The sequence below is a fragment of the Hypanus sabinus genome, chromosome 15 (assembly GCF_030144855.1).
Source record: "Hypanus sabinus isolate sHypSab1 chromosome 15, sHypSab1.hap1, whole genome shotgun sequence".
NCBI lineage: Eukaryota > Metazoa > Chordata > Chondrichthyes > Myliobatiformes > Dasyatidae > Hypanus > Hypanus sabinus.
The window spans coordinates 89,117,116-89,128,260 of record NC_082720.1 but is presented as its reverse complement, the minus strand read 5'-3'; the positions used below and the strand labels follow the sequence as shown (position 1 = coordinate 89,128,260).

The window sequence follows — 11,145 nt, the reverse complement described above, 5'->3', positions numbered from 1 at the left end:
GTGCGGGTATCTGCAGGGCTCCCGGTCAATGTGCGGGTATCTGCAGGGTTCCCGGTCAATGTGCGGGTATCTGCAGGGTTCCCGGTGAATGTGCGGGTATCTGCAGGGTTCCCGGTGAATGTGCGGGTATCTGCAGGGTTCCCGGTGAATGTGTGGGTATCTGCAGGGTTCCCGGTGAATGTGCGGGTATCTGCAGGGTTCCCGGTCAATGTGCCGGTATCTGCAGGGTTCCCGGTCAATGTGCCGGTATCTGCAGGGTTCCCGGTGAATGTGCGGGTATCTGCAGGGTTCCCGGTGAATGTGCGGGTATCTGCAGGGTTCCCGGTGAATGTGCGGGTATCTGCAGGGTTCCCGGTGAATGTGCGGGCATCTGCAGGGTTCCCGGTGAATGTGCGGGCATCTGCAGGGTTCCCGGTGAATGTGCGGGTATCTGCAGGGTTCCGGGTGAATGTGCGGGTATCTGCAGGGTTCCCGGTCAATGTGCCGGTATCTGCAGGGTTCCCGGTGAATGTGCGGGTATCTGCAGGGTTCCCGGTGAATGTGCGGGTATCTGCAGGGTTCCGGGTGAATGTGCGGGTATCTGCAGGGTTCCCGGTGAATGTGCGGGTATCTGCAGGGTTCCGGGTGAATGTGCGGGCATCTGCAGGGTTCCGGGTGAATGTGCGGGTATCTGCAGGGTTCCGGGTGAATGTGCGGGTATCTGCAGGGTTCCCGGTGAATGTGCGGGTATCTGCAGGGTTCCCGGTGAATGTGCGGGTATCTGCAGGGTTCCCGGTGAATGTGCGGGTATCTGCAGGGTTCCCGGTGAATGTGCGGGCATCTGCAGGGTTCCGGGTGAATGTGCGGGTATCTGCAGGGTTCCGGGTGAATGTGCGGGTATCTGCAGGGTTCCCGGTCAATGTGCGGGTATCTGCAGGGTTCCGGGTGAATGTGCGGGTATCTGCAGGGTTCCCGGTGAATGTGCGGGTATCTGCAGGGTTCCGGGTGAATGTGCGGGTATCTGCAGGGTTCCGGGTGAATGTGCGGGTATCTGCAGGGTTCCCGGTGAATGTGCGGGTATCTGCAGGGTTCCCGGTGAATGTGCGGGTATCTGCAGGGTTCCGGGTGAATGTGCGGGTATCTGCAGGGTTCCGGGTGAATGTGCGGGTATCTGCAGGGTTCCCGGTCAATGTGCGGGTATCTGCAGGGTTCCGGGTGAATGTGCGGGTATCTGCAGGGTTCCCGGTGAATGTGCGGGTATCTGCAGGGTTCCGGGTGAATGTGCGGGTATCTGCAGGGTTCCGGGTGAATGTGCGGGTATCTGCAGGGTTCCCGGTGAATGTGCGGGTATCTGCAGGGTTCCGGGTGAATGTGCGGGTATCTGCAGGGTTCCCGGTCAATGTGCGGGTATCTGCAGGGTTCCGGGTGAATGTGCGGGTATCTGCAGGGTTCCCGGTGAATGTGCGGGTATCTGCGGGGCTCCCTGGAGCTCGGCCGGGCGTGCGCCGTGCCCGGGTTGCTGGGCAGTGTCCCAAGGACTGCGCTTGGTGATTATGCGCGCTGTGGAAACGCCTCCGGCTCCTCCTCTGGCTCCAGCTGACCGTACGAAGAATTGTTACCGGCGTAACTGCGGGTCAGATTCTCCCCGCGGTCGAACCGGACGACAGGATGTTAGAAGACTGTGTTTTCTTGGCGCTGGTCACCGTCCTGGGCGTCCTGGAGCAAGGTAGGGTGGCGCGGCCGTTCTCCGTGCGATCGATACCTCCGTGGCCGGATCAATTCGCGCTGTCGTCCGGGCTAAAGCAGTGAATCCACTCCCTTAGTGAGTCCTGGACGCTCCTTTTCCCCTGTGTGGAGGTAAACAGACGGCGTCTCTTTGTCAGATATTTGCATTTGTTTAATAAAAATATCCATCGGAACTCTCGGTTAGAAACTGCGGGCTCGGTTTGCCAAGTCGGGTTTCGGAGTTCCCGTTGTACCCTGGCGCAGGCGAGGACGGGGCCAGTCGCGGAGTTATCTTGAAATGCAAGCACAGTTCCTCTCTCACTTTCAAGCACTCTTCATCTCGTTCTCAATAGTTATTGATAATTTATTATTGTTAATTTAATTTTGTATTTGCAGTTTGCTGCCGTTTGCACACGAGCTAGTGTAGTCTCTTTGATCCTGTTACGGTTATTCTGTGGATCTATTCCTGCAAGAAAATGAATTTCCGGGTTGTATACGGTGGCATGTGTGTAGTTTGATAATAAATTTACTTTTAACTTTGGTGAGTGGGTACATGGAGTTTGGAGCTTTGGGGGTGGGGGTGTAGAGGCATACGCATTAGGGGCATTTAGAGACTCTTAGATGACACAGAGATGTTAGAAAAATGGAGGGCTATGTGGGAGGGAAGGGTTGGAGTAGGTTGAAAGATCGGCACAATATTGAAGAGCCCCACAGTGAAGTCTGACTTCACTGGAATAGCACTTGCCAGTTCATATTCCTGCATATATCCTTTTTAGGAACATAATCTCAATAACAGAGATGCATTTTGGAGAAGTTAACTAAATTCATAACCTAAGGCATTCACTGTTGCCAAACTGTGCACTGGGAACGTTCCAGAAGGGGAAGTGGCTCATTGACATGGCAGTGACTCCATCCAGAAACAACAAGGTAAAAGCTTCTCATGACGTTTACAAAAGGGACAATTTGGCTGAAGTTAATGAGACTTGAAAACATGCTCACTTAGTGAGCACTTCATTAGGAACCTCCTGTACCTAATATAGTGGCCACTGAGTGTATGTCTGAGGTCTGCTGTTGTAGCCCGTCCACTTCGGGGTCCGACCTGCTGTGCGTTCAGAGATGCTCCTCTGCACACCACTGTTGTGACATGTCAGTATTTGAATTATTGTCATCTTCAGGACAGCTTGAACCAGTCTGGCCATTCTCCTCTGACCTCTCTCATTAACATAATACTTCTGTATACAATGTTACGAACCCCGTAACTGGGTCACTTACCAGCAAAGACAGAGAGGTCCGTTGAAGTCTGATGGTACTATTTTTAACAGTATTTATTGATAAAAATACACAAAAATAATATCAATGCAAACATACAGATAATATACGTCGTCAATACTAAATCTAAAAGTGCGGGTATAATAATAATCAATAAGAAGTAGCTCTATCGTTGTCTAGGGGATAATGTATTGTCCGATGGAAATATAAAAGTCACTCAAGTTCATTCAAGCTGCAGCTTTTGGTTGGAGAGAAAGACGGAGGTTTAAACTTGCCCATTCCTTTTATGATGTCAATCCTTCGAGAGTCGTTGGGGTGGATTTCCCCTTTGTGGTTAGCTAAAGCCGTGCTTCCGTGGTAAGGACCCACCGATTCCAAGGCAAATGGAAAAGGACGCACGTGGGCTTTTCCATCGGCATTCGCTAGTACGCTGTTACAGGAGTTCTAGCGTTTCTTCTGGTGCGTCTGAGGGGCTGTTCCCACAGACCCTCTTTTATCCTGACTCACAGGGTCTCAGATGTCAGTCAGGTTGGGATGATGCAATCCCTCCACCAACCCCCCCTCGGTTCCTTGCCTGGGGGCTTCGATGCATCGTACAGTATCCAATACACAATTCCGTCTCCAAGAGACAATAGCCGGTATCAATGGTTCCGCCTTTCGGAGGCCAGGACACATTCCAAACTCTTTGTGGATTCTGCATGTCTTTCTCTCATTTCCTGGGTCTCCTGAACTGACTTAATAGTGATCGTGCGATTCTCAAAAAGGAGGGGCTACCCCGCACCCTTCGGCCCCTCAGAGTCGTGGCACATTCGTAACAACTGTAAAACTGCTGCTCATTGGATGATTCTTTTTCACACCATTCTCTGTAAGTGCTCCAGACTGTTTGGTGTGAAAATCCCAGGAGATCAGCAGTTTCTGAGATACTCAAACCACCCCATCTGGCACCAGCGATCATTCCACAGTCAAAGTCACTTAGATCACATTTCTTCCCCATTCTGAGGTTTGGTCTGAACAATAACTCAACCTCTTGACCATGCTTTCATGCATTGAGATGCTCCCATATGGTTGGCTGATTAAATATTTGCATTAATGAGCGGGTGTACATGTGTAACTGATAAAGTGTTCACTGAGTGTGTTGGAAAATTAGAAGTAAATGAAACAAGTTGCATCAGTCTCCATAAATGAATACCAGATCTTGAGGCACAGGAGCACACACAAAGTGCCGGAGGAACTCACCTGTCAGGCAGCATCTATGGAGGGGAAGAAACAGTTGACGCTGTTCTCAATTTCCAGAATCTCACGTACTTGGAACAGGAGACAGCAGACGCTGGATTCTAGAGCAAGAAACAAGCTGCTGGAGGAACTCAGCAGGTCAAGTGGCATCCTTGGGAGGAAAGAATGTCAACATTTTGGGCTGAGACTGGAGACAGGAGATGGCCAGTATACAGAGGAAAAGGGAATCGTAAACACAAGGGATACAAAAAAGCTGGATGAACTCAGCAGGTCAGGCAGCATCTGTTGAAATGAGCAGTCAACGTTTCAGGCCGAGACCCTTCTGCTCATTTCAACGGATGCTGCCCGACCTGCTGAGTTCATCCAGCGTTTCTGTACGTCTTGATTTGACCACAGCATCTGCAGTGAACTTTGTGTGAGTACAAGGGATTCTGCAGGTGCTGAAAATCCAGAGCAACACCCACAAAACACTGGAGGAACTCAGCAGGTCAGGCAGCATCTATGGAGTCGATGTTTCAGGCTGAGACCCTTCCTCAGGACTGGAAAGGAAGGGGAAAGAAGCCGAAGGAGAAGGTGGGAGGTGATAGGTGACGGAGGGGGGATAAAGTAAGAAGCAGGGAGGTGAGAGGTGGAAAAAATAAACGACTGAAGAGTGATATGAGGAGATTGAACCGCAGGAGAAGTGGAAGGAGGAGGGGAGCCAGAGGGGATGATGGGCCAGTGAGGAGAAGAAAAGAAGTGAGAGTGGAACCAGAATAGGGAAGTGAAGGGGAAGGGAGAGAAATTACCAGAAATTGGAGAAATCGATGTTCATGCCATCAGATTGGAGGCTGCCCAGACAGAATGAGTTGTTGCTCCTCCAACCTGAGTGGCTGTAGTGCAGGCTATGGAGAGATATCTTGGAATGGGAATGGGAAGTCAATTGAAGCAGGTCGCCACCAGAAGATCCTGGACATTGTGGCAGACAGAGTGAAGGTGCTTGACAAAGTGCCCCCCCACCCCCCCCAGTCTACGTTGGGTCTTACCGTTGTAGAGGAGGCTGCGCTGATACAGAGGAAAAGAAAGGACGTTGAGGTGATTGGTAGACTGAGGAGGGATGTGAGAATGTAGGCAGATGGTGTGGCATAGGGGAGTAGAGTTAGAGATGGTGGCAGGTGGGTGCTAGATGGAGGTGGAGAGGGGTAGGAATAAAACGGAAAGAGTGAGGTGGTGGAGGGGCAAGAGAAGGTGAGAGACGGCTGCTGGAGGGAGATAAGCAGCAACACAAAGGAACAAGATTAGCTTTATTTGTGACAATTACGCTGGAACACAAGGATTAGCGGGTCAACGATCAACACAAACCGAGGATGTGCTGGGGGCAGCCCACAAGTGTTGCCATGTTTCCCATAGCAACGTAGCGTGTCCACAACTCACTAACCCTAAGCTTTGGACTGTGGGAGGAAAGCAGAGCACCCAGAGGAAACCCACATGGTCACAGGAAGAACGTACAAACGTCTTATGAACAGTGGCAGGAATTGAGCTGGCACTCTAGACTACACTAACCACTGTGATCCTGCACCAGCCTTCGGACAGCCAGCACTGGATTCTGATGAACATAGGAAGTGAGAACGGAGACCATTAGGAGGGAGGGGAGAGGCACACAACAGTACGACTGTAAACTACAGTAACTGCTGTGATACTGTGCCGATTAGGGCGGCCAGCACTGGACTCTGGTGAACAAAGGAAGTGAGAATGGAGACCATTGGGAGGGAGGGGAGAGGCACACAACAGTTGGAACCACCTGTGTATGTGTGAAGTGGGCGGATGAAGCTCGGAAGAGGGAGGGAAATGGTGGAAGATGGGCGATGTTCAAAGTAAATTTAATATCGAAGTATGTATATGTTACCAGACACGACCCTCAGATTCAGTTTCTTGCAGGCATTCAGAGTGAAACAGAAATTCAATAGAATCGATGAAAAACTATCCACAAACATCATAAACATGACTGAGACAGAAACACCCAAACTGCGGACGAAGACAATCTCTGCAAATACTAAATAAAGAATATTGAGAAATGAGTGCTTGAAAGTGAGTCTGTAGGTTGTGGGTGGAGGTGAGTGAGGTGATCCTCCCTGGTTCAGCAGCCTGGTGGTTGAGGTGTGGTAACTATTCCTGAATCTGATGGTGTGAGTCCTGAGGCTCCTGTCGTTTCTTCCTGATGGACAGCATTAAGAAGAGGACATGCCCTGGGTGGTGGGAGACCTCGATGATGGAGTCTGCTTTCCTGCAACAACTCAAAGGGGGGGAGGATTTTACCCGTCATGGACTGGACCCCCGTATCCACTACTTTTTGTAGGCTTTTCCATTTAAGGGCATTGGTGTTTCCATACCAGACTGTGATGCAATGGGATAGGGAATGGACAGGGAAGAAGAGGGTTAAAAAAAGACAGAGTAGGTCAATTAAATTTGGAAAAACTAACAGGTACAGGATCAGCAAGAAATTACTCCACCGGTTGGGGTTGACCATGGGTGTTGCATCTTAGCTGTCTGGACTTGCAAATCAGAGCAGTACGATGTGGAGAGTGAGCTGTTGCCCGTATAACAGGCTCCCCCTCTCCGTGCATCTGATAACCCCAAAGGAATGGTAGAGACTGATGCAGTTTGGCATGAGCAGCATCAGAAGGAGTTGCCAGTCAGCGTTGAACCTCCATATAGGAATGCACTAGGGACTCCAGCTCTGGATTTTTCCCTCTGGGTTTACCCCCAAAGCCTTCCCCATGAGTGGGTATGGCCACAAGGCAATGGAGGTTTGAGATCAGAGTTTTCCTTCTCCTAGATGAGCTGCCAACCACGGCTGATCTGCTTAAAGCCGACTGGTTTTGAGGTGCCAGTAACCTGCCTTTGGCCTTTCTCCTGTCAGTGGAAACGGTTCCGCCAGGCTGAGTGCTAAGCCACATGTGAAGGTCAGGAACTGGACTTGGTTGTCAGAGGCTATTAGAGACGCATGCCATTGGGAGCATTTAATAGATCGTCATCATCACGTGCCATTCTCTGCCAGACCCTTGGTGACCGCTTTCTTCCACTGCGATCTGTCGGCAGTCAAACCTCTTGCATCTCTGGCGGTGAGGCTGGTCCACTTCTTGATGTTGTCGATCCAGGTTGTCCTCTGTCTACCTCGGGAGCGGCTTCCTTCTACTCTGCCTTCAAGCACACTGCGTTCCAGTGTGTCATCAGTTCTTGAGATGTGTCGAAAATAGCAAAGTTTCCTTTGGATAATGATTTCCAGAAGTGTTGGTTTCGTGCCAATCTCTTCTAGGATGAAATTGGTGGATCTCCTCTCATTGTCTGATACTCTGAGGATCCGTCTGTATGTCCACATCTCAAACGCTGTCAACTTCTTTTCATCAGCTGCTTTGAGGGTCCATGTTTCACAGCCATATAGGGCTACTGGCCAGACGAGACTCCTAAGGAGGTGTCAGTGCTCACAGATCTATCTTTCCAGATGTTCCAGAGTTTGGTAGTGCTTGTGTGGGCCAATGCTGGCCTTTACCTTATTTCCTTGCTGCATTCGTTTGTGTCATTTAGTTCTGCACCAAGGTATATAAAGGAGGACACTTGTTTGATCTTGTTGTGTCCGATGTAAATGTCAGCTTGAATTGCAGTTTTGCTTTTCACCATAACTTTGGTCATTTTGCCATTTATCAGCCATGCAAATTCAGCCGAGACTTTATTGAGTAGTGCTTGTGGGTCTTCTTCTGTCGTGGCTAGCAGGGCTGTCTCATCTGCGTATCTCAAACTACTGATGGTTCTTCCTCCTATTTCAATGCCAGTCTCATGATCATCTCAGTGTAGATGTTAAAATGGTGTGGAGAAAGGATTCAGCCTTGGCGGACTCCTTTCCCGTTGCAGAATGATTCAGTCTCGCCAGGTGTGGTCCGAAGGCTGGAGGATTGCACAGCATACAGTGTTTCTAGAGGAACCCACTAGGTGTGGTGCTACGCCCAGCTGAATCATTGTCGTCCACAGTGTGGAGCATTGGACACAGTCAAACACCTTTGAGTAGTCTATGAAGGTGGTGTACAGGGGGGTATTGACCTCTCTCATTTTCTCCATTACTAGGCGCATGTTGAAGAGCTGGTCCCTGGTGCCTCGGCCACTCCTGAAGCCAGCCTGTTCGAGTGCGATTTCTCTATGCACGTAGTTCTTTAGTCTCTCAGATGATTGAGTAGAACCTTGGTGACGTGTGATATCAATGCGATTGTTCTGTAATCACTGCACTGCAGGAGACTCCCTTTCTTGAGAATTGGAATGTAGACAGATTTGCACCAGTCTGTTGGCCATTTGCCAGTCTTCCAGATGGTGCAGATAATGCGGTACAAGACGAGGGCCATTGAGGTGCCTGTTGCTTTCAGTAGATCTGCTGGTATGTTGTCTGGACCAGGTGCTTTATTCTTTTTAATCTTCTCGATTGCTCTTTCTATTTCTGACAGTAGTGGCTCGGGTTTGTGTTCTAGTGATGTCCAGTCAATGGCTTTGTCACAGTTTTCACTCTCGTAATTTTCACAGAGTTTCTTGGTGTACTTGAACCACCCTTCCCTCACATCTGCATCTTCTGCCAGAATTTTTCCTTCGTCATTTTTGATTGCACCAATTCTTGGTGTGAAGGTGCTGGTAAGTTCTTTTACTACAGCATAAACTATCTTGCTGTTGCCTTTGTGGCCTCATTTCCCATGTTGGAGCAGAGGCATTGTGGGTATGGCTCTTGTCAAACCTGCATCGTCGTTGTACTTCACGCTTCAGCTCCTTGTATTCCTTACTTGTTCCTTTCTGACCTTTCACCAATCTCTTCTTTCCTGCTGCACACAGCATTTCATTTGAGATCCATTCTGTGCCTTTGTGCTTGCGTCACATTGGAATGTGTTTCTCTGCTGCTGTTGTCAATGCATCTCTAGCTGCATTCCAAAGCTCTTCCGGTTCAACCTCTTGTAAGTTCAGCAGGGCTTCAAAACTGTTGAAACCTCTATGCTGAAAGAGTTTGGTATGTCTAAGAGATCATATCTGACTGGTGGCTTTGCACGTTTTACATCTAACCCTGTGCTTCATCTTGACCAACAGCAGTTGATGATCATTATCACAGTCAGCTCCCAGATATGTCCTACACTTCAGAATATTTCATTTCCTTCTCCTTTTTGTGAGGATATAATCAATCTGGTTCCTGGTTTTACCTTCAGGATCTGTCACTGAGGGTGTTGATCAAACATTGCGTTTACTACACAGACGTGGTTTTCTTGACAGAAATCATCCAGCCGTGTCCCCCGTTCATTTGGTCTTCCTAAACCATTGTTTCCCATGACTTCCTTATTCAGAGACGTTTGTCCTGCTTTTGCATTGAAATTACCCCGAATGAGCACAACATCAGTTTCCGGAGGATAATCAATGAGGCCTTGCGGGTGGTTGTGGTGTCCCTCAAGCTCTTCCTCAGCTGCATGGCTAATTGGTGAGTAGTTGACAGTGAGATAACCAATGCAGAGGAGGAAGATCTTCAGGGACATTAGTTGTTCGTTCAATGGGTTGTAGCCTCGTCCTGCTTTAGCTATTCCTTTCTCAGATCCGGAGTAGTACATTGTTCTATGTCGTAAAATGACCTCTGTCAGACCATCTGATCTCTGTCCTTCCAATGATATTCTTACCGTGATCCAGCCTGCGGGTCCCACTGCCCACAGGATGGTTTTTGTCATTCATTGGTCCTGTCATAGAGTGACAAATTTAATAGATAGTGGAAGCTTATCCCCATTACCCCACCTCCCCCAGCTATGAGAACCTTAAGGAACCAAGAAAGAAATCACTTAAGCATTAGCATAAATGCAGACTTAGAGAAGTTAATGGCTGTGAAAGGCAATGGTCCCCATGACAGGTTGTTTTACATCCCAGAGCTTTGATGGGAGTGGTGGTAACTTGCAAAATTCCACAGCCCCAGATCTGTTCCCACAGATTGGAAAGATGCATCATAGCCCCACAGGTTAACAAAGGAAGCAGAGGGAAATTGCGGAACAACCAGTTTACCTGACAGCGAGCCACAGGGGAAATGCTTCATTAAGGAAGTGGTGAAGGGAGCCCTGGGAAAACATCAGGAGCATCAGAGAGAGTCGATAAAGCTGTGTGCCACGGTAGAGTAGCAGTTAGGACATTCCAGGGCTTGGAATTCAGTTCCTCTGCTGTCTGTAAGGAGTTTGTACGTTCTTCCCACAAATCGCGAGGCTTTCCTCCGGGTGCTCCAGTTTCCTCCCACGTTCCAGCGACGCACTCGTTAGTAGGTTAATTGGTCATTGTAAATTGTCCTGTGGATAGGCTAGGGTTAAATAAGTGGCTTGCTGGGTGTTTTGCCTCAATGTGCCGGAAGATGCATTCTGCACTGTATCTTTAAATAAAAAATAATTTTTAAAACTGCAGAGGCTGTAAATCTGAAAGAGAAACACAGGAAATGCTGGAAACACTCAGCCTGAGTGAGCTAGGACCTCTTTCTTTGGAGCTAAGGAGGATTAGAGGTGATTTGATAGTGACGTGTAAGATGAGAGGCATCGATCAACCAGAGACTTTTTCCCAGGGTGGAACTGGCCAATATGAGGGGGTGTAATTTTAAGGTGATTGGATGGGGGAGATGTCAGAGGTGGGATTTTTTACACAAGGAGTGGTGAGTGTGTGGACTGCATTGCCAAGGGCATTGGTAGAGGCAGGTACATTAGGGACATTTATGAGACTTTTAGACACATGAATGAAAGAGCAGAATTAGGCCATTTGGCCTATCGTGTCCATTTCATCATGGCTGATTCATTTTCCCTCACAGGTCCAATCTCTTGCCTTCTCTGTATATCCCTTCCTCACTTTTGCAGTTCCTTAGCTCTATCCACAATGATTCAACATGTTCTGACCCTATGTCACCTCTTTCTAATGATTTCATTT

At 48.9% G+C, this 11,145-nt stretch overlaps 1 protein-coding gene across 1 annotated transcript in view; it reads left to right on the top strand.

Annotated features, from left to right (window-relative positions):
- Positions 1-1,554: 1,554 nt before the first annotated feature.
- ltc4s (leukotriene C4 synthase) overlaps positions 1,555-11,145 on the top strand; it is a 28,176-nt gene continuing 18,585 nt past the window's right edge. The window contains exon 1 of the mRNA XM_059990689.1: positions 1,555-1,705. Coding sequence (XP_059846672.1) covers positions 1,648-1,705 — 58 coding nt within the window. The 5' untranslated portion in view covers positions 1,555-1,647. The remainder of the gene's footprint in view (positions 1,706-11,145) is intronic.